Source organism: Schistocerca cancellata, chromosome 1 (genome assembly GCF_023864275.1).
Source record: "Schistocerca cancellata isolate TAMUIC-IGC-003103 chromosome 1, iqSchCanc2.1, whole genome shotgun sequence".
Lineage (NCBI taxonomy): Eukaryota > Metazoa > Arthropoda > Insecta > Orthoptera > Acrididae > Schistocerca > Schistocerca cancellata.
In genome coordinates, this window is record NC_064626.1 from 1,252,413,226 (window position 1) to 1,252,440,375 (window position 27,150).

At 41.3% G+C, this 27,150-nt stretch overlaps 1 protein-coding gene across 1 annotated transcript in view; it reads left to right on the forward strand.

Annotated features, from left to right (window-relative positions):
• LOC126094923 (Down syndrome cell adhesion molecule-like protein Dscam2) overlaps window positions 1-27,150 on the forward strand; it is an 873,814-nt gene that overhangs the window by 831,182 nt on the left and 15,482 nt on the right. Inside the window, exons 35-36 of the mRNA XM_049909573.1 lie at window positions 4,793-4,966; window positions 14,415-14,535. Of these exons, the coding sequence (XP_049765530.1) occupies window positions 4,793-4,966; window positions 14,415-14,535 (295 nt within the window). The remainder of the gene's footprint in view (window positions 1-4,792; window positions 4,967-14,414; window positions 14,536-27,150) is intronic.

Genomic DNA, 27,150 nt, shown 5'->3' on the forward strand with positions numbered 1-27,150 from the left:
ATTGGAGTAGATTCTGTCTGGTTTCGGGCGGCTAGCGGAAGTGGTAAAGACTGCCAGTCTTGTTTCCTAGATTAAGACAGAGCTCACCATCTGCAGCATCGTCAACAGAACCGACTGTGGTCCTTTGGTGCAGATCCGAGTGGAAGGTCTGAATCAGAGGCTCAGTTGGTTCTGTGACCATGTAGGCTGCAGATTCCTTGACTTGCGCCATCGGGTGGTGTGTTTCCGGGTTCCGCTTAATAGGACAGGAGTCCACTACACACAGGAGGTGGCTACATTGTTAGTGGGAGCTTTGTGGAAGGGACTGGGCATTTTTAGGTTAGAGGGTCTCAGGGAACCACAGAAGGGGCGTCCGTCTAAAAGTGGGCAGGTAAAACACAGTAAGGTAGTTCTAGAAATGATTGGTACTGTACTTGCAAACTGTCGTAGCAGTGTTGGGAAACAACCAGAGCTCCAAGCCCTAATAGAAAGCACTGAAGTTCAAATAGTTGTAGGTACAGAGAGCTGGCTAAAGCCAGAAATAATTTCAGCCGAAATTTTTTCAAACGATCTAACAGTGTTCAGGAAGTATAGATTAAATACAGTTGGTGGTGGAGTATTTATTGCTGTCAGAGGCAGTTTGCCTTGTAGTGAAATTGAAGTAGATAGTTTGTGTGAAATAGTATGGGTAGAGGTTATACCTGAAAATTGGACTAAACTATTAATTGGATCATTTTACCGACCCCCCGACTCAGAAGATATAGTTGCTGAACACTTTAAAGAAAACTTGAGTCTCGTTTCAAATAAGTACCCCGCTCATACAATTATAGTTGGTGGTGACTTCAATCTACCCTCTATATGCTGGAAAAATTATACGTTTAAAGCCAGTGGCAGGCATAAAACATCATCCGAAATTGTACTGAATGCTTTCTCAGAAAACTACTTTGAACAATTAATTCATGAGCCCACTCAAAGCATAAATGGTTGCAAAAGAATACTTGACCTGTTAGCAACAAATAATCCTGAACAAATAGTGAGTATTGTGACAAATACAGTGATTAGCGACCACAAGAAAGTTACTGCTAAGCTGAATACCGTAACACCTACAACCATCAAAAAGAAACGCAAAGTATATATATTTAAAAAAGCTGATAAAAATGCATAACGCTTTTTTAAGAGAGAGTCTTCACTTCTTCCGATCTGATCATGTAAGTGTTGCAAATTTGTGGAATGTTTTCAAAGAGATATTATCAACAGCAACTGAGAGATATATACCACATAAATTAATAAGTTATGGTACTGATACCCCATGGTCTACAAAATGGGTCAGATCATTGTATGCCAAATTTAAAAGAATGCAAAATCCCCAAGATTGGCAAAGTTTTACAGAAGTTCGAAATATAGTGTGTACTGCAATGTGAGATGCTTTTCATAATTTCCACAATGAAATTCTGTCTTGAAATCTGGCAGAAAACCCAAAGAGATTCTGGTCATACATAAAGCACACCAGTGGCAAGACACAATCATACCTTCACCGCGCAATAACAACGGTGAAGTCACTGATGACAGTGCCACTAAAGCAGAGTTATTAAACACCGTTTTCCAAAACTCCTTCCACCAAAGAAGATGAAGTAAATATTCCTGAATTCCAATCGAGAACAACTGCCAAGATGAGAAACATAGAAGTATATATCCTTGGTGTAACAAAGCAGCTTAAATCACTTAATAAAGTCAACGTTTCTGGTCCAGATTGTACACCAGTCAGGTTCCTCTCAGAGAATGCTGATAAAATAGCTCCATATTTAGCAATTATAGATCCGTACCTAAAGACTGGAAAAATGCTCAAGTCACACCAACACCCAAAAACAGAAGTAGGAGTAATCCATTTAATTACAGGCCTGTATCACTACATCGATTTGCAGTAGGTTTTTGGAACATATACGGTATTCGAACATTACGAAGTACCTCAAAGAAAATAATTTATTGACACTTAGTCAGCACGGTTTCAGAAAATAACGTGCTTGTGAAACACAACCAGCCCTTTATACTCATGAAGTAATGAGTGCTATCGACACGGGATGTCAAATTGATTCCATATTTTTATTTTTAGATTTCCAGAAAGCTTTCAACACCATTCCTCACAAGCGTCTTTTAACCCAATAGCGTGCCTATGGAGTATCGCCTCAGCTGTGCGACTGGATTCATGATTTCCTGTGAGAAAGGTCACACTTTGTAGTAATAGAGGGAAGTCACTAAGTAAAACAGAAGTAATATCCGGTGTTCCCCAAGGAAGTGTTATAGGCCCTCTATTGTTCTTGATCTATATTAATGACATAGGAGACAATCTGAGTAGCTGCTTTAGATTGTTTGCAGATGATGCTGTCATTTACCGTCTTGTAAAGTCATCAGATGATCAAAACGACTTGCAAAATGATTTAGATAAGATATCCATATGGTGCAAAAAGTGGCAATTGGCACTGAATAAAGAAAAGTGTGAAGTTATTCACATGAGTACTAAAAGAAATCAGCTAAATTTCGATTACACGATAAGTCACACAAATCGGAAGGCTGTAAATTCAGCTAAATACTTAGGGATTACAATTACAAATAACCTAAATTGGAACGATTACATGGATAAAATTGTGGGTAGAGCAAACCAAAGACTGTGATTCATTGGTAGAACACTTATAAGGAGCAACAGGTCTACTAAAGAGACTGCTTACATCATGCTTGTCCACCCTACTCTGGAATATTCCTGCGTGGCGTGGGATCCGCATCAGGTGGGACTGACAGATGACATCAAAAAAGTACAAAGAAGGACAGATTGTTTTGTATTATCGTGAAATAGGGGAGATAATATCACAGACATGATACATGAATTGGAGTGGCAATCATTAAAACAAAGGCATTTTTCGTTGCAATGGGATCTTCTCAGGAAATTTCAATCACCAGTTTTCTCCTCCGATTGCGAAAACATTTTGTTGGCACCCAGCTACACAGGGAGAAATGATCATCACGATAAAATAAGAGAAATCAGGGCTCACACAGAAAAATTTAAGTGCTCGGTTTTCCCGTGTGCCGTTCGAGAGTGGAACGGTAGAGAGACAGCTCGAAGGTGGTTCATTGAACCCTCCGCCAGGCACTTTATTGTGAATAGCACAGTAATCACGTAAATGTAGATGTGGCCAAGAAGTAGATGAACCACCCAGTTGCTGAGCAAGCTGACCATCACAATGTTCTTCATTCTAATGAACACTTCACAGCCTGTGCCATCTGGGCCCTTCTTACCAATACCAGCATTTCTGAATTGTAGAAATGGGAACTCCCCCTGCAATTTATCCTACGTTCCCGTACCCTCCTGGCCTCAGCCTTCATTAGTCATAGTCATTGTCCTTTACCCACCTCTCCCTTCCCTGTTGCCACTCCACAGCCTTCTATTCCACAAGTTCACCCACAGTCTTCTTACTTCTCTCCTTTATTGGCTCCACCCCACTCTGAGGCCAACATCTTGACAACACCTAGCTTCCCTACCTTTTTTTTTTTTTTTCCTGCTTCTCCCATCGTGCACAGTTGCTCACAATCTGGCCTTAGCAGCCATAGACAGTTGTTGTTGTTATGTGTGTGTGTGTGAATATGTATTTTGTAAAAGATAGTGAAAATAAAATTAGAAAGATACGAGCTCAAACAGAGATCTACCAACAAATGTTCTTCCTGTAGAACATTTACGATTGGAACAGCAAAGTGGGGAAGCGACAGTAGTTCTTGAAGTACCCTCTGCCACACACCATAATGTGGTTTAAAGAGTATATATGTAGATGAATCGTGGGGTATAAGAATTGCAGAGGGGACTATGGTTTGGGTACTGTGGACAGGTTTTAGTGGATGAAGCTGACAGTAATTATGCAGAACAACAACAACAACAACAAATTTAATAACATAATGTACTAGCTGAAGTACTTGCGATGTAGCCTAGAAATATTGTATCAATTTTCTCTTTGCCTTGTGCAGCTCACCAATGGAAGTATCACAAAAATATTGGCTTCAACTGATGAATCTCATACAAAATATGAAACTTTTGCTTGTCTCATGGAAAACTGATGTTTCTTGCTAGTGAGCTTTTGAGACACCCAACGGGCAATGTTTTCTTTCCACATTCAATTTCTGGGTATTCAGACTCGTATATAAACTCTCCAAATGTCTACAGGGAAACCAATACTTTCAAAAATAGAACTCTCTTTTTCATTGTATGAGAGGATCAATTAAAATTATAGTGGTTAAATAATGTTCCCAATTGTTATGGTACTGATGCAAGATGTAAAATATTACATGGAACTGAATAGCATGTGAGAGTGCATCCCCCTATTTTAACATGTCTGTGGAGTGAAGTAAGCACATGGACTAAGCAAGTTAACATATTAGGAACAGTGACAAGAGAAAGTATCAAATCTGCTTGCAAACAACGTGTTCCACACAGTAAAATGATAAAGAGCCAAAGGGAAAATATTACTTGACCGCAATATTATTGCACCTGGGAGTGAGCGAACTTCAGTTGGCTTATTTCGAGTTTTTATTGTGATATTTCTAGAGGATATGCTGAACCACTTGATAATATATACACACTTTCCTGAAGGCATTCACACTGTGATGAATTTTCCTTAGTCACCACTGCACTTGTTTACTGCATTGTCACTGCATGTTTCGAACAATGGCCTTGGAAGGCCAAGTCCAATACTACCATGGTCATCTGAGCATCTCACTGTAACTAAACCTTTCACACTGCAAGTAATCTATATATCCTGTGTTCTTGTTTCAGGAGACTGCAGACAGCCATCAGTAACAGTGTCCAGCCTTCACAGACATAATAATGCAAATGAACATGAAAGAAAATTTGAAGTATGTCACAACTCAGAGACTGACTCAAGTGGTAGCCCATCTGTACTTAGTAGTTACAGGACACCCATAAAGAAAACTGCTGCAAGAAGCTTAGGTTAGTATTATTAATTCATTATATGTATATCAAACATTACCTGTCTCTGTAGCTAAGGCTGCTGATGGATCCCTCTATGGTGGTGCTTGACAAGATGGTACTCTGTTTAAATCAGATTGTGAAAAATATTTTCACCATCAGCATTTGGCTAGTAAGCAGAGGAGAGATAGCAAGCAGAGGAGAGGTGGTACCATAATTTCCTAGGCATCAGACTTTGTGCCAATATCCTGGATTAAATTCCAAACTTGTCTGCAGTTTCTCATGTGACACTGTCGATCGTGAATCTGTTGAATGGGGACATTATGCTCGGTGGCTCCTTGGAGCTATTTGAGAGGTTTGGTCTAGGTGTCGACACTGAGTTTCACCCTATTTCCTCTCTCATTACCATGTGAAACAAAGACGAGATCATACTATAGTCCTCTTCATTAGTCACTTACACTCATCAGATACACATATGACACTTCTCACACATAAAAAGAAAAGGGACTATTTTGTGGGAAGAAACCCTTTCCAATTACGAGGCTAAACTGTCTCCTTTGGATATGTTAGTGAAGATGTTGGGATTTCAGAGGTAGTATTAGGCAATGACTGACTACAACAGGGGAAAGGAATATAGCAGAAGATGAATGGGTGGCTTTGAAAAATGAAATAGTGGAGGTAGCAGAAGATTAAATAGGTAAAAAGACAAGGCCCAGTTGAAATCCATGATAACATATGAAATATTGAATATAACTAATGAAAGAAAGAAATTTACAAATGCAGCAAGCGAAGTCAATACAGGGTGATTCTTTTAAAAAGAGAGAGAGAGAGAGAGAGAGAGAGAGAGAGAGAGAGAGAGATAGAAACAGATTTTGATTGTTTAATGGCAGTGTGGAGGGTAAAAATCGTAGAGGGAGACCAAGAGATGAATACACTAAGCAGATTCAGAAGGATGTAGGTTGCAGTAAGTACTGGGAGACGAAGAAGCTTGCACAGGATAGAGTAGGGGGAGAGCTGCATCAAACCAGTCTCAGGACTGAAGACCACAGAGGAAGGTTTATGTTCACGTAGACACTATATCGTACACTCAAGATGAGCACCATGCATTTGAGAAATGTTGAAACGGTAATCCATTTCATTCCACACATGAATCAAGAGGTCCCTGTTTATTGGGTCAACAGCTTCAACAATTCGATTTCTCAGCTCTTGAAGAGTAGCTGCCATAAGTGAGACAAAGACTCTGTCTTTTTTGTACCCCCACAGAAAAAAAAATCACAAGGTGTGAAATCCAGTGACCTGGGAGGCCAGAAGCAATGAACAAGATCTTGTTGTCCACTTCTTCCAGTTCAACGTTGTGTTAAGACAATGCCACACTTCAAGGTGAAAGTGAGGTGGGGTGCTGTCATGCACAAAAATGAAATTATTGTAATCTTTGTGAAGCTGAGGAAACAAGTAATTTTGCAGTATGTCCAGGTATGACATTCCTGTCACAGTTTTCTCTACAAAAAAGAAAGGTCCATAAACTTTGTGAACAGAAGTGGCACAAAACACATTCAGTTTCAGTGGGTCTCTTTCATATATGCCGACGATGCCAGGATTTTGTGATCCCAGATTCTTACAATATGGTGGCTTACTTTACCTGGTAAATGAAATGTAGATTCATCCAAAAAGATGAACCATTTGGCAAAAGTGATCTCTGCCATATCTGGAGAACTGAAATAAAAAATTCATACCTTCTGTTATTGTGACCGGGACACAATTGCTGCAGTAACTGCAAGTTGTAAGGCTTCATATGGAAGCATTGTTTCAGAGCATCCAACACTGTTGTTTGAGGAAGCTGAAGTTCCTTACCTGCCCATCTTGTAGACTTCTGAGGGCTGCATGTGAATGCATCCCGGATATGCTTGACATTTTCATCAGACATATGTGGCTGACTACTGCTCTTTCCTTCACATATGCAACTAGTTCCCGAGACTTTTGTATGCCAGTCAAAAATCTGCTTGTGCAGAGATGATTCTTGCTGAATTGATTGCGTAATGCACATTGCACCTGAAAAATAGATTGAGTTCGTGTGAATTCCAATACGCAAAGTGATTTCTCTTGTGATGTAATCGCCATCTACTACACCAAAACAACAATGCAGATGTGCCAAAACTTTGAACTTCCTTCTGTCTAGTGACATGCACACTTTGTTTCTATTTTTTATCGTTTGTAATAAACAACTGAAATCTGTTCTTTCTTTTTGGCTCACCTGGTCAGGTATCTAAAAGATGAGACTGACAGAAAGAGGAAGATGGAAAAGCAGGATGGCTAGACTAGAAAAGCAAGGCAGTAGATGTAAGTGTGACAATGGAAAAACTAGATGCCACCTATAGGAAAATTAAAGGGACCTTTGGATAAAAGAGAACAACTCAGATGCCAATCCTAAATTAGGCAAAGAAGGGACAGTTGAAAGATGAAAGGAATATATAGAAGGGCTATAAAAGGGATAAACTTAAATATTAGGAAGTATTTTACAAAGGTATTTGTCTGTAGTTCAGCCTTATACGGAAGTGAAATGTGCATGATGAACAGTTCATGTAATGGAGATGTTGAGTCACAGATAGGCACAACAAAAAGACTGTCACACTAGTAAGCTTTTGGCCAAAATGGCCTTCATCTAAATCAGATCTCACACACACACACACACACACACACACACACACACACACACGACCACAGTCAATGACCACTGAGATGACTGGCCTTGGTGGACAGAGACAGTGGTCATGTGTGTGCGAGTTGCGCCTGTGTGTGTGTGTGTGTGTGTGTGTGTGTGTGTGTGTGGGCGCGCGCGCGCTGTCTAATTCAGATGAAGGCCAACATGGCAGAAAGCTTACATGTTTAATAGTCTTTTTGTTGTGCCTATCTACGAATAACATCTCCACTATATGGTGAGTAGCAATCTATTCTTCTCATAATATTGATATTATTCCATTGTCTGAACAGTTCGTATAAGAAAAGAACAGGAGCTTTCAAAATGTGGGACTGCAGAATAATGCTCAAGATTCAGAAACTAATGATGAAGAACTAAGTCAAATTGGAGGGAAAAGCAATTTATGGCACAATGTGACTGAAAGAAGGGATAGGTTGATAGGACACATTCTCAGGTACCAAGGAATTGTGAATTTGGTGATGGAAGGGTGTGTGTGTGTGTGTGCAGAAGGGGGAGAGGTTGCAAAAATTGTATAATATGTAACATGTATAATGTGGAAAGGATAGACTACTACTCACCACATAGAGGCGTTGTTGAGTCGCAGACAGGCACAATGAAAAAGAATACAAAAAATATTTAAGCTTTTGGACAAATTCTTTCACAAGAAGTAGAGCTCTCATGTATTCACAAAACTCACACACACGTGGCCACTGTCTCCGGGCACCAAAGCCCAACTGTGACTATGTCTGATGTGAGCAGCAATCTGTGCATCTGAGATGAGCAGCAATTCACACATGGGGAGGGGGGGGAGGGGGGGGGGAGGGATAGCAGGGTACGGGCGAGGGAAGATGCTAGTGTTGCCTGTTGCCATGGCTTGACTGCAGCAAAAAGATTCAAATAGATGTAGGTTGCAGTAGTTAGACAGATATGAAGAGGCTGGCCCACAATAAACTAGCATGGAAAGCTGTATTGAAGCAGTCTTCAGACTGCAGACCACAAAAACAACAACAACAGCAGCAGCAGCAGTAACACAATATGTATTAAATTACAAATAGATGATTGTTAACAATAGATGCATTCCTATATGACTGTGGATGTATCTGTATGTCCGTAAATGACAAAACACAACAGAGTCCCAAACTACAGCACCTAAACTAAGGACACACCACAATATAAACATTACATTTGAAGCAACTGAATGATTTATATACCTAAATATTACAATATAGTCATATAAATGTTTTGTTGGAACTACTTTTGTACAGGTCAGTTTATGCAGATAAGTTCATAAGTCCCACTGTTTTCTTTTTCAATCTGCATGTACCCACACGTTGTGTATTAACTGTTGTCATATTTGTTATTAATTAATCAGCATAGAAGGCCCTATTAATATTGGAATTCTGGAAATAGCTGGCTAGTTTGAAGGAGGTAGGATATGCTGGAATACTTTTATATGTTGTTGATGTCCATGACTTTGTTGCCTTATTTGAGTGACTGTGTTTTTGTAAATTATCTGTTGATAGCTGTATGAGAGAACTCAATCTTGCAATGGAAAGTCCAGGATGGAATAACAACAATATGGAAAGGATAGATTACTACTTGCCACATAGGGGAGGTGTTGAGTGGCAGACAGGCACACTGAAAAAGAATATGAGAACTATTTAAGGTTTTTGACAGAGGTTTTCATCACAAGTATAACTCTCACACATTCACACAACTCACACTTACATGGCCACTGTCTATGGGCACTAAAGCCCAACTGTGACTGTGTCTGATGAGACCATCAATCTGTGCATCTGACATGAGCTGCAATCTACACATGGGAAGGGAAGGGATAGCAGGGTAGGGGTGATGTCAGGTGCTAGTGCTGCCTGTTGTAGTATACAGAGGCAGGCATGGTGGGGACAGGGTAGGGCTGCTAGGTGCAGCACTAGGAGACTGTGCTTGGGTGGTGGTGGTGGTGGTGGTGGTGGTGGTGGTGGTGGTGGTGGTGGGGGAGGTGAAATGGGAAGTGGAAAGGATCTGTAGGCGCACTGGCAAGATAGATGGCGTGTGTGTTCTGTAGTGGAAAGGGGATAGGCTGTGGAGGATAGGGAGTAGTGAAGGTTGATGCCAGGGGAATTAAGGGAATGAAGAATATGTTGTAAGGAGAGTTCCAACTTGCATACTTAAGAAAAGCTAGTGTTGGTGGGAAGAATCCAGATGGCACAGGCTCAGAAGCAGTCATTAAGTCATTAGACTGAAGCATACCATGTTGTGCAGAACATTCAACAACTGTGTGGTCCAGCTGCCTCTTGGCCATAGTTTGACAGTGGTCATTCCTGTGGACAGACTGCTTGTTAATGTTCATGGCCACATAGAATATGATATAGTTAACTGCAGCTAAGTTTGTGGATTACATGGCAGCTTTCACAGGGGCCCTGCCTTTGATGGGGCAGGATATGCAATGAGCAGACTGGAGAAGATATTAGTGGGAGAATATATCAGAAAGGTCTTTCATCTGGGTCTATTATGGACATGAGCCAGGAGGCAAGTGGTTGGGAACAAGGGTGCAATAAGAAGAGACAAGGATATTGCAAAGGTTGGTTGGGTGGCAGAATACCATTGTGGGAGAGGTGGGGAGGATAGCGGGAAGGATATTTCTCATTTCTGGGCAGGTTGATAGATAAATAAAACACTGTATTTCAGTTGCTCTAGTCCTGGGTGGTACTGAGCCACGAGAGAAGTGTTCCTCTGTGGCTGGGCTGTTGGTATGTGAAAAATGGTAGGTAACTGATGAGCAATGCACTGTAAATCTTTTTCTGGACAAGGTTCTTATTCCCCCCCTCCACAGCACAGCCTCCTGATGCTACTTCTTGCAGCCTTATCTTGTCCCTACCACGTCCCTGCAAGTCCCCAAAAGTCACACTACTGTCTTCGTTCACCTCTATCCTGTTACCCTCCTGCACTATCTACACTTACATCATCATCTGCAGGCCACCTAATTATGTGTGACGGAGGGCACTGCTGGTGTCACTAACTGTTCCACCTATGAATGGCATGTTGCTCTCTTAATGTCTGCCACTGGAGTTTAATGAGTGTCTCTATAAAGATCTCATCTGAATAAACAATGCTTTTGTTGTGGATTGGCAAGACAGCCAACCCACTATGAGGAAGCCGAAAGGCACGCGTTTAAGCTCACGCAGGCTGGCGTGAGGTCAGGAACAGGACAAGGAATTTATAGTAGCAAAGAACATACATAGCTGCTGGAATACTTAACTTTAATCCATAATTCGTGAACATCGCTCTTGACCGTACATGTTTTACAGCATCAATAGTAACTGGTAATGGCACCTTGCTAGGTCGTAGCAAATGACGTAGCTGAAGGCTATGCTAACTATTGTCTCGGCAAATGAGAGCGTAATTTGTCAGTGAACCATTGCTAGCAAAGTCGGCTGTACAACTGGGGCGAGTGCTAGGAAGTCTCTCTAGACCTGCCGTGTGGCAGCGCTCGGTCTGCAATCACTGATAGTGGCGACACGCGGGTCCGATGCATACTAACGGACCATGGCCGATTTAAAGGCTACCACCTAGCAAGTGTGGTGTCTGGTGGTGACACCACAGCTTTGATGAAACACACCACTCTTTGTTGGATCTTCTCTATCTCTTCTGTCATTTCTACCTGGTAAGGGTCCCAGAATGATGTGCAATCGACCAATCAAGTGTCTTATAAGACATTTTCTTCTTGGATGCATTACATTTCCATAAGAACCATCCCATGAATCTCAGTCTGGCATCTACCTTTCCTAGTATTTGCTTCATGTGGTCATTCCACATTAGGTCACATCACACGGTTATATCCAGATATTTTACAGCAGATACTGTTTCCAGCAATTTGTCATCAATAGTGTAGTTCTGCAGCAGTGGATTTCCTTTCCAATGTATTCACAATGTGTTACATTTATTTACCTTCAGGGGCAGCTGCCAGAGCCTGCACTATTCATCAATCCTCCACATGTCAGCCTGCAAATTAATACTGTCTTCTGGCATTGCTACTTTCTTACAGACAGCTGCATCACTTGCAAACAGACTGAAATAGCTTCCAGTGATTTCTATTAGTTGATTTATACAGGGTGTTACAAAAATGTACGGCCAAACTTTCAGGAAACGTTCCTCACACACAAAGAAACAAAATATGTTATGTGGACATGTGTCCGGAAACACTTACTTTCCATGTTGGAGCTCATTTTATTACATCTCTTCAAATCACATTAATCATGGAATGGAAACACACAGCAACAGAACGTACCAGCGTGACTTCAAACACTTTGTTACAGGAAATGTTCAAAATGTCCTCCGTTAGCGGGGATACATGCATCCACCCTCTGTCGCATGAGATCCCTGATGCGCTGATGCAGCCCTGGAGAATGGCGTATTGTATCACAACCGTCCACAATACGAACACGAAGAGTCTCTACATTTGGTACCGAGGTTGCGTAGACAAGAGCTTTCAAATGCCCCCCTAAATGAAAGTCAAGAGGGTTGAGGTCAGAAGAGCATGGAGGCCATGGAAATGGTCCACCTCTACCAATCCGTCGGTCACCGAATCCATTGTTGAGAAGCGTACGAACACTTCGACTGAAATGTGCACGATCTGCATCGTGCGTGAACCACATGTTGTGCCATACTTATAAAGGCACATGTTCTAGCAGCACAGGTAGAGTATCCCGTATGAAATCATGATTACGTGCTCCATTGAGCGTAGGTGGATGAAACTAAAATGAGCTCTAACGTGGAAATCAAGCGTTTCCGGACACATGTCCACATAACATCTTTCCTTTATTTGTGTGTGAGGAATGTTTCCTGAAAGTTTGGCCGTACCTTTTTGTAACACCCTGTATACACTGCATACCAGTAATGGTCCTTGTGGTACTCCAGAAATTACATTTACGTCTGTTGATTTTGTTCCATTAAGTGTAACATGTTGAGTTCTATCTGCTAGCAAGTCTTGAATCCAATCATAAATCTGGTCCAGTACACAGTAAGCTAAATTTTTTCACTAAATGACAGTGTGGGATAATGTCAAATACCTTCATGAAGTCAAGGAATGTGGGACCAACCTGAGTGCCGTTGTCTAGAGTGCTATAGATTACATGGAAGAACAGAGCAATCTGAGTTTTGTAAAATCTCTGTTTGCAGAATCCATGCTGGTTTTTACAGAGGAGTTTTTTTTCTTCAAAATATCATAATTCTTGAGCATTAAATATGTTCCATAATTCTACAACAGACTGATATCAACAACATAGGCCTATAATTAAGTGCATTTGTTCTATGACCCTTCTTGAAAATAGGAATGACCAGTGCCTTTTTCCAGTCACCAGGTACCTTTCGCTGTTCCAGTAATCTATGATAAACTGCTGCTAGAAGGGGAGCAAATTCTTTTACATTATCTTTGTAGGATCTTATAGGTATCTTATCTGGTCCTGCATGATTCCTTTCCATTACTAAGTGACTGCAGTGGCTTTTCTATTCCACAACTGGTTTCTTCAACTTCTGCCATTTTGATGTTCATATGATCATTGAAAGGAGGGACTGTGTTCAGTTCAGAAGACCAAATTCAGTATTTCAACCTTCTCTCTGCAGTGCCAGTATGGTCACTGAGTGAATGAATGGAGGATTTCGAACTGCTTACTGATTTTATGCAAGAGCAAGACCTCTTAGGGTCTTTACTAAGATTGGTCAACAAAATTTTACTTTCAGAATCACTGTATGCCTCTCTCACTGCTCTCCCTAGGCTCATTTTTATTTCATTGAGTTTCTGTTTGTCAGCTAGGTTTTCACTTCTTTTAAATCTGTGATGAAGCTCTCTTTGTTTACACAGCAGTTTTCTAGCACAGCTATTAAACCACAGTTGGTCTTCCCCATTACTTAAGACCTTACTCAGAACACATTGGTTTAAGGCATACTAAATGATGCTTTTGAAGTATTTTTCTTTTTTTGCTCCACAACTATATCCTTAACCCTGAATATATGATTTTGACTATTTAGATACTCTTTAATTTGTATCCTGTCACTCTTATTTTCCTACCATTCTTTACATTCCTCATCACACCCGTAGTTACAGTTGCTGTCACAGCCTTGTGATCACTGATACATTCCTCTACATTAACTGATGTGGTAAGTTAAGGTCTGTATGTAGCTGGGGTCTGTATGTTGCTAGAAGTCTAAGGCCTCCCCATCACAAGCCTGTGATTCAATGCCTCCTCTATGTGGTATAATAATAGTAATAATAATAAATTTTTGTAGCTACATGGTCTGTGCGTAGCAGTCTATCCTTTCCATAGGATTCAATCTTGTTTAAGTTTTTATAATGGTCTGTAATTATTGCTGTAGGTGACATTCTGTTAAATGTTACGTGCTTTTGTGAGTCACAGTGAAATGGTATGCTGTGACTGATATCTTCGTTTGTCCATGGTACTGATACCATTCTTAAATAATGCCTGATTGTGTTAATGGATTATCTATTACTTCTTCTATCTGTAATTCTAGATGAAAGACTCACTGGTGTCACACATTAGCTGATTTGTGACAATCTGTCTGTTTTCTGTCACAGTTTCTGCTTCATAAGTAAAAATTAACTTAAGATTTATTTTATTGTAATTCTATTTGACTACAGTTGCATTTGACCAAAATACATTTAAGCTGTGGATTGTGAACAACAGCCATATATCCTCAAGCAACTCATCTAAAGTGCATACAGCTACATGATTCACACAAGGAATAATTCTCTTTCAGAGATGTACCATGCTGACTCAAGTCCAGAATCTAATGAGATTTCACCCCTTCCAAGAAGGAGGCGAACACCTCATCAGCATCCACTGAGCAGTGTTGAAAGACCAACACAGGTGCATGCCAGGTAGTCAAGGTTTGTCTCTACAAGCTGGTCACATCTTGATTTTATCTGATGCTTGGTGCTACTAACTGTGCTGATATAGACTTTCTTTCTATGCCATATTCAAGGTACATCAGTGTTTCATTAAACTTGGTAGAAAATCTTAACACATGCTGCAATGACAGAATTTTGTGTATGAGTATATCTCAGATTCCTTCAAGTACCCAGAAAGAAAAGAAATTCTGTGTAAAATTTCAAAGAAATAAATGGTATACATACAGAAGAAAACAACATTACACCAACTTGCAACATAAAGCACCTTATACACACATAAATGATGATGTCAAAAAACTCAACTTCTTGATATACCATTTTCATACGATAGATTTCCATTTAGCTATCTGTCTCAGATGTGTGGTTCATGTGATCCCTCTTTTTCAAAGTTTTATGTGGAATAAGCCAAAATTATAGTATTCATCATTGCCACACTTGTGTATAACATATCACACAATCACAAACAGTACTCTATAAATTGATTGTTCTCTCTCATGTCTCTAGCAGAGTACTTAAAAATGTGACAATTCCATGAATTACATACAAACTAAACAAATTAACTGATTTGCCTCATTATTGCTTGTATAACACATATAAATTTAATTTTTCTAATTTCACTTCCTTGGCAGTGAGAGTAGCTAAGAATAGCAGGAATCTCATCAATTCATGTGCATCACTAATTGGACGATGAGACATTTGGTATGTGAGTGGGCATCCCTAGTTGACTTTTCCAAGCAAACAATGGAAAATCCAGGATGGAATGTAACAATATTATGAGAAGGAAAGTTGCTACTCACCATATAGTGGAGATGCTGAATCACAGATAGGCACAACAAAAAGATTTTCACACTTAAAGCTTTTGGCCAATGACCTTTTGTCAACCATAGCTACGCATACGCACCCACACAATCACAAAAACACATCTCACACACATGACTGTAGTCTCAGGCAACAGAAACCACACAGCGAGCAGCAGCACCAGTGCATGATGAGAGTAGCCGACTGGATGGGGGAAAGGAGGAGTTGGGTCAGGGAAAAGGGGGGGGGGGGGGGAGAGGGATAGTATGGTGGGGATGGCAGACACTGAACTGTGGCAGGTTGGGCGGTGGCGTGCAGGGGAGAAATGGGGAAGGGGGGGGGGGAGTAGTAGAACAGGAGAGAAACAGAAATAAATAAATAAAATAAAAAAAGAAGACTGGATGTGGTGGTGGAATGATGGCTGTGTAGTGCTGGAATGGGAGCAGGGAAGGGGCTGGATGACCACCACCTACTCCAGTCCAGTCACCAACATCACCCATCCAGTCTTCTTCTTCCGTGTCCGGATGCACCAATTATATCTTCCCTTCCCAGTAGTTAGCAACGTAGATTGCTTTGTCATTGACTTTCAAAATATCATCTTTAGTGCATGTTATAGACATATCTGGGCAGATCAGTAGGTGGTCCAAGTCCTGTATTGCTTCGCATTCACACCTATCGCTATCACTGTAACCCCATTTAAATAGGTTTGATTTGCACCCAGTTACCCCAGTGCGGTTTAATGACCTCCAAGTTGTAAAAGGTAGTTGAAATCCTGCAGATCCCTCCTCAAGTAGTTCCATTGTGGAGTGTGGCACCATTTCTTCCCAAAGAGATAGCCGCCTTGTGACGGGCTTGGTGGCGAGCTCTTCAGTAGTTTCAATGAAACTCCTGTGGGATTTCAGCCGGACACGTTGTTTACGGTGCATATGCATCGGGTGTCGAGGATCATTCTTTTGTTTTGATCTTTTGATCTCGGCGGCTACTTGTCTGCGGATAGTGGGTGGTGCTATGCCTATGATGGGGTAAATGATGTCTGTGGGAGTTGGTTTGAGGCATCCTGTGGCAATACGTACAGTTTCGTTTACGGCGACGTCAATTTGCTTAGTGTGAGCAGAGTTCCTCCAAACTGGCGCCGCATATTTCGCTGATGAGGTACTCAGCACCAGACCTGTGGTGCGCAAAACATGTGGTTGAGCTCCCCACAATGAACCTGTTAGCTTCCGCAGTATGTTGGTCCTGGCACAGACCTTTTTTTAGTGTTGTGACAGTGCTGCTTAAAAGTAAGTGCTCTGTCAATGTTACTCCCAGGTATTTTGGGCTGTTTGTATGTTTCAGCTCTTCCCCTTGCCACATGACTCGGAATTTCCATTTGGCTTGTTTTTTCCTAAGATGGAAGGCGGATACTTGAGATTTACTAGGGTTTGGTTTGAGATTATTGCCGTCGTAATAGGTAGCAAGTTCTGTTAAGGCTCCTGTGAGATTCTCCTCCACTTGTTCAAAGGTTTTATCCTGTGTGACCACTGCTGCATCATCAGCATATATGAACATTCGTGTCTAGTGGCTGATGGGAAGATCATTGATATAGATGTTGAATAATATTGGAGCCAAGAAACTACCCTGTGCAAGTCCATTTTTCTGTGTCCTCCATCGGCTGATTTTAGATTGTAAGGTTACATAGTAGCGTCTGTTCTGTAGCATACATTACACGAACATAGAAAGGGTGTAGTCCATAGTGACTTTATACACTTTCTGTGTAAGCAACTTATGGTTAACTGTGTCATATGTAGCACTGAGATCCAGGAATGCGACCCCAGTTACTTCTCCTCTCTGATAGCCATCTTCGATGTACTGTGTGAGATTAAGGATTTGGCCACAGCATGATTTTCCTGGTCGAAATCCAGTTTGTTTTTAATGAGGGCTTTGTCCACATAATCAGCTATGCGTTTGAGGATCATTCGCTCCAGCACTTTAAATAAATGACAAAGCAGTGAGACAGGCCGGAAATTTTTAGCTTCAGCTGGGTCTTTCCCTGGTTTTAGTAACGCAATAACCCGAGCTTTCCTCCACAGTTTAGGAATTTGCATTGTTGTAATACAGTTATTCATTAGCTCTAGGATCCATGCTTGTACTCCCGGTCCAAAATGTTTGATTTGCTCAGATCTCAGATCGTCGAGGCCAGCGGCCTTATTGTTTTTCAAATCGTTGATGGCATCTTGTAGCTCCTGAATGAAGAACAGGCGAGCTAGGAAGCTAATCTCCTTGTTCAATTTTTCTTTTAATTTTGCCATTCCTGATCTTCCTTTTAGTTTTTCCTTTCATGAGTAATTGGTGAGCTATCTGATCAGGTGTAACTTCACTGTAATTTGGTTGTGGTTTTGTTGGGTCGTTGTTGAGACTTTTGACCAGTTTCCATGCCTTCTTACTGCTGTGCTTCATGTCCGTCTCTTGTAGGAGGTTGCACCACTTTTCCTTTCTCGCTTCGGAGATACCAGACATCAGTACCTCACCTGGCTGGATCATTTCCTCTGAGAAGGGGTCCTTATTGTACAGTTCTTCATACTTTTTCAGAGCTTCCCTGCTGCTACCATTGAGTCCAGTGATATACTGGGTGCGGCACCCTCTAGATATGCGCCGTTGAGAGATTTTCTTGACAAGGTCTATAAAAGTTTCATATGATTGTATCTCTGGATTAATTTCCAGGATCTCCTTATCAAGGTCCTCTGTGAAAAGTTCCCAATGAGCTTTTTTGAAATTGAAGCGTCTCTTGAAGGGCATTACATCTGATTTGATTACTGCAGTAATGCAGCAAGTCATTGCTCTGTGTTGCGATCTTGGAATTGGGTCCTCAATTTGCTTTACAGTTTGCAGGGATATCTTTTCGGAGACAAAGATGTTATCTGGATTATATCCTCATTTCCATCTTCCACTGTTAAATGATGCAGGCAACTTTGGGTCATGTATCAATTTCACTTTAGCCTGGTCTGCCCAGGTCTCCAGCATTTCGCCATCGTCATTTGTCTCTTTATAACCCCATGTGAGACCATGACAGTTAAAATCTCCTAGTACAACTTTAATGTTTTTTGAATGGAAATTTCCAGGCTCCGTAAATTTGAACCTCACACTGGGTGGTTTGTACACGGATGTTACAGTACATGAATGTAGCCCAATAGTTAAAATTTCTATATTTTCTTCACAGGTCAGAGCACAGGAGCATACGTCTAAGTTCGGTTTCACAAATATAGCACTTCCGTACCTTTCGTGTGGTCTCTCAAGAACTAATTTCATGCTCTGTATTTTTGGTCTATGGCTAGTGCTCTGTGTGTTTCTTGCAACACTAAAACATCACAGTTGTTTCGTTTGCACATGTCAGATAATAAAATTTCTTTATTTACAGATAAGCCTTCAATATTGCAGGAAGTTGTGACTAGTGATGGTCTTGATAAAGGCCTTTTTTGAGTCTCTTCGGAGAGTTGTTTTGTCATCTTTGGTTTTGGTGCTCTGGTGTTTGCAGGATTGGCCGACTAGGTCATTTCCAGGGGACGCCCGATTGCTTGTTGTTCGAGTGGTGAACGCAATCTTCGTGGAGGCTCCTGCAGTGTCCCCCCATCCTATGAAAGGCAGGGCTACCTGTAAAACCAGTCATGTGGTCTACAAGCTAAGCTGCAACCCCTGTGCTGCATTCTGTGTAGGCATGACAACCAACAAGCTGTCTGTCCACATGAATGGCCACTGACAAACTGTGGCCAAGAAACAAGTGGCCCACCCTGTTGCTGAACACGCTGCCAAACACAATATCCTTCATTTCAATGACTGCTTCACAGCCTGTGCCATATGGATCCTTCCCACCAACACCAGCTTTTCCAAATTACGCAGGTGGGAACTTTCCTTGCAATACATCCTATGTTCCCATAACCTTCCTGGCCTCAACCTTCGTTAGTCACTGTCCTCACCCAACCAGCCCCTTCCCTGCTCCCATTCCAGCACTACACAGTCGTCATTCCACCACCACACCCAGTCTTTTTTTTTAATTTCATTTATTTATTTCTTTTATTTATTTCTATTTCTCTCCTTTTCAGCTACTTCCCCTCCCTACCTCTCCCCTGACTGCTGCCCAACCTGCAGCACTTGACTGTCCGCCATCCCCAGCATACTATCCCTCCCCCTATCCACCCCAGCCTCCTCCTTTCCCCCACCCAGTCGCCACTCCCATCATGCACTGGTGCTACTGCTCTCAGTGTGGTTTCAGTTGCCTGAGACTGCATTTGCATGAGTGTGTGTGTGTGTGTGTGTGTGTGTGTGTGTGTGTGTGTGTGTGTGTGTGTGTGTGTGGGTGTGTGGGTGTGTGTGGGTGTGTGTGGGTGTGTGTGTGTGTGTGTGTGTGTGTGTACCTATTGTTGACAAAGGCCCTTGGCCAAAAGTTTTAAGTGTGAAAATCTTTTTGTTGCGCGTATCTGGGCCTCAGCATCTCTGGTATATGGTGAGTAGCAACTTTCCTTCTCATGATAATGTGACTTAGCTTAAGATATGGATGCTAGCTGTTTCAAGCTAGAAATAGTATTTAGTATGATATTCAAACCAGTGATGGATTACCTTCTCAAATGATAGTGAATGATGCCATCAAGGCCAGCTGCCATGTATTTCAATTTGTGAACTAAATTCTTTGCCTAATTCAAAGAAAATGACTCACAGCCATTTTCATGGTTTGTGGATCTAAAGTTTCGAATTGACAATGGTACTATTAGTTTCATCTGCTTAGTAGCCCATGAAATCCTCATTTAGTCCATGGCCAGCATCCCATATGCAGCTCATAGTGTCCTCTCCATTAAAGAATTCGTTAATGAAATTGGTTCTCCTGTTTAGGCAACACCATGATTCATGATCCACATTAATCCATAGGTACCCCTATAACTGGCTGGGAAAGCCAGTTTGATGGTCACAACACTTCAAATGAGGCTATGCATAGTAGAGTACTGCTGTGTATAACCTAACTTTTTGGTTGGTGACAGCTTTACTTTTTACTTTATTTAGTCAACACCTAGTAAAACCTGATTCCGAAAAAAAATTGAATATCCATGTATAGAACAGTTTCAAACTTCTGATTACTTTATAAATGGCTTATATATTTGACATTAAGCACGTAAGTGAGCAAAAGTTTAGAAAAGGTTTCAAATTTTTCTTAAAAGTTTGTTGTGAGATGCTAAGTGCTCTCATTGTCAAACATTGGATGAATATAGTCTGGGTAATTTATGGTCTTCTGTAAGCAAAAACTTGTTTTTCACACCTCTCAATGTTTATGACGTCATATCTCTTGAACTGTGTGTTGCATACTGGTATAAGTTTCCAAGTACATTCAGTGGTATCTGTGGGTACTGTCTGCAAAATGTGTTCCAAAAAGAGTAGTAGTGATGAAGTAATAAATTAAAATGTCATGCCTGATGTGGCAGTTTTACCACAAGAACAGCAAAAATGTAATAAGCAATACTCTTTTTTTTTCCTTTAATCATTCTGGGTGGGTGTCAGCAAGAGAAAGTTTTGAAATTTTGTGTAAAGTCTGTTGCAAGTCACTAAGTGCTTTCATCTTAAATACTGAATGAATATAGCCCAGTATTTCTACAGAGTGAGTTATACTGCCTCAAGATATATACACAGTTTCTAATTATAACACTTGTCATACTGTGTTAAACCTTTGACATAAGATTATGCCTCTTAATGAGCAGATTGTGACAGCATTCTAAATTTTTAAATGTGGTCAGTAATTATACAAAATATTGAAAACAAAAATTTTGTTGCCCCTGTAAGAAATTAGATAGGCAACATTCAGCTAGGGCTTTGCGCCATGAACCATGAACAGATTCAGCCATTTAGTAACAGAGATTCTGAGTATTTCAAAATTGATGAGATTTTTCTTTTTTCTCTCTCAATGTTGTTATGCTTGCCACCGCCTTGTATTATCTAAACTCAAAATTTTGTTTTCTGCCTGCTCATCCACTATTCTGTAGGAGTTCTCAGACCACAAATCATAGTGGGCACCAGTTATTCTGACGAAGTTCAAGAGGTGCCATCTATAACATTGAAATGGAATAGTGTACTGTTGTCTCACCTTCTGCATTAACTATCCATTTGAGTTAACTAATTCAGCCGGACATGAGCAGTCCACTTGTGTTTGCAGTTCACCTCCAACAACACAATTTCCTCTATTTCAGATGTAAACTAATTACCTTTATGTTTACCTGCAGCACATAGAAAGGCACATTTGTGAACATGCCTGGGTGGGTCCTTTTCTCATAAAAACGCTGGCCACACACAATATTAAAAATGTGCTCACAATATAAACACTTGTGTAAATATGTTTTCAGCAAAGGAGCCTAATAGAGGTTCAGTGTGCCTGCCGACCTTGCTATGATGGCATGGGATGCACATTTGAGTCCACGTGCAGCAGTCGTGCTTCGTGCTGGGCAGATGAAGCATCCATTAACCAGCCTCGTTGTGGCCTGCATTTCAGGATGGGCCAAGTTGGGCAAAGCATTAAAAACCCCTGCACTGAAGAGCAGAGGGTACCAAGGGGTGAGGAGTACCCTTAGAGATGTTGTAAGGGACTGGGGTCGTCAACTCGTGCAGGACATGAGGCTGGACAGCGAGCGATGGCTCGTAGTCCAAATCTAGTCGCTGTATATCGATGTCTTTGGTCTGAAGGCAGCCGAGCTCATCCAAGTTTAATGGTGCAATTAGCACACAGATGCAAGATAGGTAGTTTGCCACAACATTCACCATGCCGCAAATATAGCATGCATTGGAAGAGTGCTGACAGATATAGTCCATATGGCGGAAACGTCTCGGTGGAAGGTCCTTAGCCAGTTTACAAATAGCACCCATGAGAGGCTTGTGATCTGAGTAGATCATGAAAGGTTGCCCCTCGAGGCCACTATGGAAGTGTTTAATCACCTCGTACATCGCAAGAAGCTCACAGTTGAAAGCTGATTACTTACACTGGCTCTTAGTCAGTTTCTTGGAAAAGAAGTGGAGTGGTTGGGTGGTGTCGGCGGTTGTGCTGTTTGGAGACACCCACAGCTGAGTCACTAGCATCAGTCATGATCAAAACATGAGCCTCAGGATCACGGTGGGCGAGTGTGACGGCTTTGGTGAGGGCAGTTTTAAGATAACCAAATGCGTCGACCAGAGGTTTGGTCCAGTCCAACTTCCATTTCCCCATGGTGTTTTTGCAGAGAGGACATCGGTGAGGGACAATTGGACAGAGGCAGCCTGAGGGATATTGGCAATAAAAGTTTGCCATATCCAGAAAACGATGGAGTTGAGCATAATCTTTAGGAAGAGGGAGATCAACTATGGTTTTGATATGAGAATCCATGGGTCAGAGGCCATCACCATAGACAGGATGGCCTAGAAACTTAACTGATGTGGAACAGAGTTGAGATTTATCACCGTTGATCACCACACCATTGGCAGCAAGGGCCAAATGGACTGCATCAAGGTGGACTTGATGCTCCTCAACAGAGGAGGAAAAGATGAGTATGTCATCTAAGCAAGCGTAAGTAAATGGCAGAGGTAGCAAAATGGAATCAATGAACCGGCGCCATGACTGCACAGCATTTTACAACTCATAAGGCACGTAACAGTATTCAAATAGGCCGAATGGTGTGATAATGGCCGTCTTTGGAATATCTGACAGATGCATAGGGATTTGATGATATGCCTTCAAACAATCTAAAACAGAGAAGAACTTAGAACCATGTAGTAATTGCATGAAATCCTGGATATGAGGAATGGGATCATTATTGATAATTGTGTGACCATTAAGGGACCTCTAGTTCCTGCACATGTGTAAGGAGCTGTTCTTTTTAGGAACAAGTTGGATAGGTGAATACTAGTTGCTATCGGAGGGGCAGAGCAAACCTGAAGCCGACAAATCCTGAATGATTTCTTTTGGGCGCAGAAGTTTGGGAGTGTTAAGGCACCTAGCCTTATAACATACAGGTCTGTGGTGCGAATTCTGTAACAAGTGTCATTACTGATAGCTGATACCTGCAAAGTGAGACCAGGGAGGGGGGGGGGGGGTTCTGCAAGAGGGGGTCCAGATGCAATGGCGGTTCACTGATTTTGCAGGGTCGGGGCGGAGTGGCTAGGGTGTCAGATGTAGTCGATGAAGGAAGAGATGGCACAGAAGCCATGCGATGCCAGGAATTCTGAGTAGCACGAACATGTGTGTCTTGGAGATGGTGGAATGCTCGACACAGGAGCAATGCGGTGAGAAGATACAGTAGATGAATGTGTTGGTTCACCTTGCTGTGGTTCTGTAACAATTCAGCAGCAACAGAGGCAATGCGGGTGAATAACGCATCATTCTTGGTGCGGAGTACATCGATTTGTGTGCACACCTCTGACAAATCGAAGAGCCGTGTAGTAATACGCTCAAGCAGAGATGGACATGTGGAAAGTGTAGCCAAGGAGGCGGAGAGTGGAGTTGTGCTGAACTTGTGCCGCATGTAGCACACGGTGTGGAGTGAGCAGGTGGAAAGGTCAGCACAGTGTGTCCCAGCTGCAGGCCCGACAACAAACACGGCGCAGGTGTAATGGCCGGTGACGTTGCAACAATGGGTGGAAGGCGGCTGCAGTGCAGCCACAGGAGGGCAGGGGGGGGGGGGGGGGGGTTGACCTCATAACCAGCACCGGCACCATTGTGAAAGCAGGCGGAAGGAGATCGTGGTGTAACCATGGAGTGACAGTTGCAGAAACCAGTGCGGTCAAGGCGACCAGCATTGCCAAGACGACATGTGGGGGAGAGTGTTGTGACACTAGGTATATGAGAATGTGCAACCCCGTGCATTGGAATGTTCACATCACAGTTCTGAAACTTTGTAGGCACATAAAACCAAATGGAAGGAGACTGCATAGCTGAGGGGTAAACCACAATGTTCTTAACTAGGTTATTTTCCACAATGTCACTAGGCGGCGTGCACTGTCCATGTAGTGGCCTTCGCTGTGTAGTTGCACTTGGTGGTGGCCATGTTGAGCCAGTTAAGGTTAAGTGTCCGCACACTAGGTACACTTGAGCACTCGTGGTCACAAGCACAGTTAATAGAATGCGTAGCACTAGCACCAAAAGACACTGGTAGATCCATTGTTCCGAAGACAATGGGGGCTGGCACACAAAGTCTGTTAATGATGAAGTTAAGCACAAGATAACTCAACTTACGAAGATACAACGACGATGTCGGGGTCACCACTGTGGTTATCACATATCACAGGTCGGTAATAACACACTTTAGATATTGTAAATGCATTTATTAGACATTGAAGCAAGTGAGAACAAGCATGGCAGTACAAAAGTTGGACGCCGAGAGAGCATAGGACAAAGGTAGTCCAAAGATGACAGAGTCAAAAGATAGGGCACTCTACTCCAGAGGTGCTACAAATCTTTTGTATGTCCCTGTCTGTGGCTTAAATCCTCTCCTATTTGGTGGGTAAAGATGGTTCCTCACAAAAATATTAGATACCAACCAACATTTCTCATAAATGACACACTGTAGTGTACACATGTCATATAGTTTCCAAAGTGGTTTCCTAGTAACAAAACAGTATTTTTTTTAACCTTCCTAAAACAAGTAGAAATATAACTAGAAATATAAGGAGTATAGTATGAGCACAACACCCATTTAAATACCTCAGCCCTATCAATATTTTCTTAAAATTTCCTTTAAATATATTGTTAGCCTTTCATTAAACAGTTTTATTTTGTTTTCTGCTTATTTCTCAACTGAGTGTGCCACGAAGTTACTTACTGCGATTTAACTCTACATTGGGTTGCCTGCCTATATGTTAATGAATATGCATACGAATGATTAATTCTAGCTTGTAACATGACTACATCTTTCAGAGAATTTGAGAGTATCATGAACTACTTGAATTGGCAAATCTTGAACAATATACCAAGTGCTTTAATGGCTGGTAGCACTCCTAGATAATTCTTTGTCAGACTTCAGTAAAAAATTATTAAGTCTTCAGTTCTGTCCAGAAAACAACACAGTAAATTATCAAGCTTAGTCACGAAAATATTACAGTGGAAAACTCAGTACTGTAGTGTCCACTCTGATAGCTGAATGGTCAGCGTGACGGACTACGTCCTAAGGGGCCTGGGTTCAATTCCCTGCTGGGTCGGGGATTTTCTCCGCTCAGGGACTGGGTGTTGTGTTGTCTTCATCATCATTTCATCCCCATCCGGCACGCAGGTCACCCAATGTGGCGCTGAATGTAATAAGACCTGCACCAAGGCAGCCGGACCTGCCCAGTAAGGGTCTTTCTGGCCAATGATGCCAAATGCTCATTTTCAGTACTGTAGCAATTACAAGCACTCAGTTTTCCAGGATTAACTCACAAACACACACTTTCATGTATTGGTCTACATATAATACAAATAGGTATTAGCCGGCATAATTTTTTTTGTAAATTATGCCATTTGTCTATTATCTATTTGATTTACAAAAGTAGGGAGCTAATTAATAACTACTTTCGATATTTTATTCCATATAGTGTAGCTTGATAGCTCAGTGGATAAGTATAGGTACGTGAATTTGTCATGCTAGATAGTTTTGAGAAAACTAGCCAAATCCTCAACAATCTCATGATTCAGGATATGAAGAAAAATGGACTGTACTGTCCTCTCTCTATCAGGTATATGAAACATACCGTTAGTGAAAGAACTATTTCCTAGGAGTGCCGCTGCCAGGGTGAGTCTTAAGCTCTTTACTTAAGCTTCGTATAACCTGGCTGCAGCTGTCATAACTTCAAATGTGGTTGTTACATGAACAAAATAAACAGTAAGAAGGCCACACTCTTGCTATTTATATGAGAAAATGATACAGAACCAAACAAATTTTTGATGGTATTCAAAAATCCATTTTATTGTTTTTCAATGAATAAAGTCATATTTGCTCTTCCACTGAATTAGTCTGTGACATATCTTTGCTCTAAACTTTGTACGAGATTATTCAGCCCTTAATGAAAACAATACTATTTTTTCTGTATCAGAGAGGATATTTAGTTGACTGATTTGATTTATATTTTGGACTTCACATGTACCATGTCCAGAGATGCAGTTGAGGCATGTACAGTAATTCCAACCATAAAGTTTGAAGGTAAGGTGATGTGCTGATATACTGAAACCAAAAATTCACAAATGCAAAGAAGAAAGAAAAACTAGATTTGCATTGGAGACACCAGAAAATGGAGTACCTTCTATGACACACTATATGGTGGTTTCATGAGTAAAGATTTGCATTCAAACAGTTTTATCTTGCAACAGCACAGTGGTACTGAGAATACTGCCAGAAATTCTATGATGCATTTTCTGCACAATACTCAAGAACAGGTAACATTCCAGTCCATTTACTTATGTTCATAATTTGTGCAATATCTTAGAATCCTGCACTAAAAGCAGCCATATTGTGAATAAAAGTGATATAATGCAATCACTTCCAGAAGTCTATGGCAAAATATTGACAGTGGAAACATCAAAACTGATAGAATCAATTGATAAATATTTCCAGGCAGTACTTCTCTTGGAGAAAGAAGGCATCTGTTCCCAATGACACTTAGAATGGCACAACATATGATGTGCATAATTTTTTTAATTTTGAATTTTCAACCTTCTCTGTATGTTCATACTGTTGCAGTAACCAGTTCTTACCCAGCAATAAATGTCAATTTGCTCTACTGTTAGAACACTTGTTTTAAGAGTCCATGTACATTCAGTCATTGCAGAAACTATTCAAA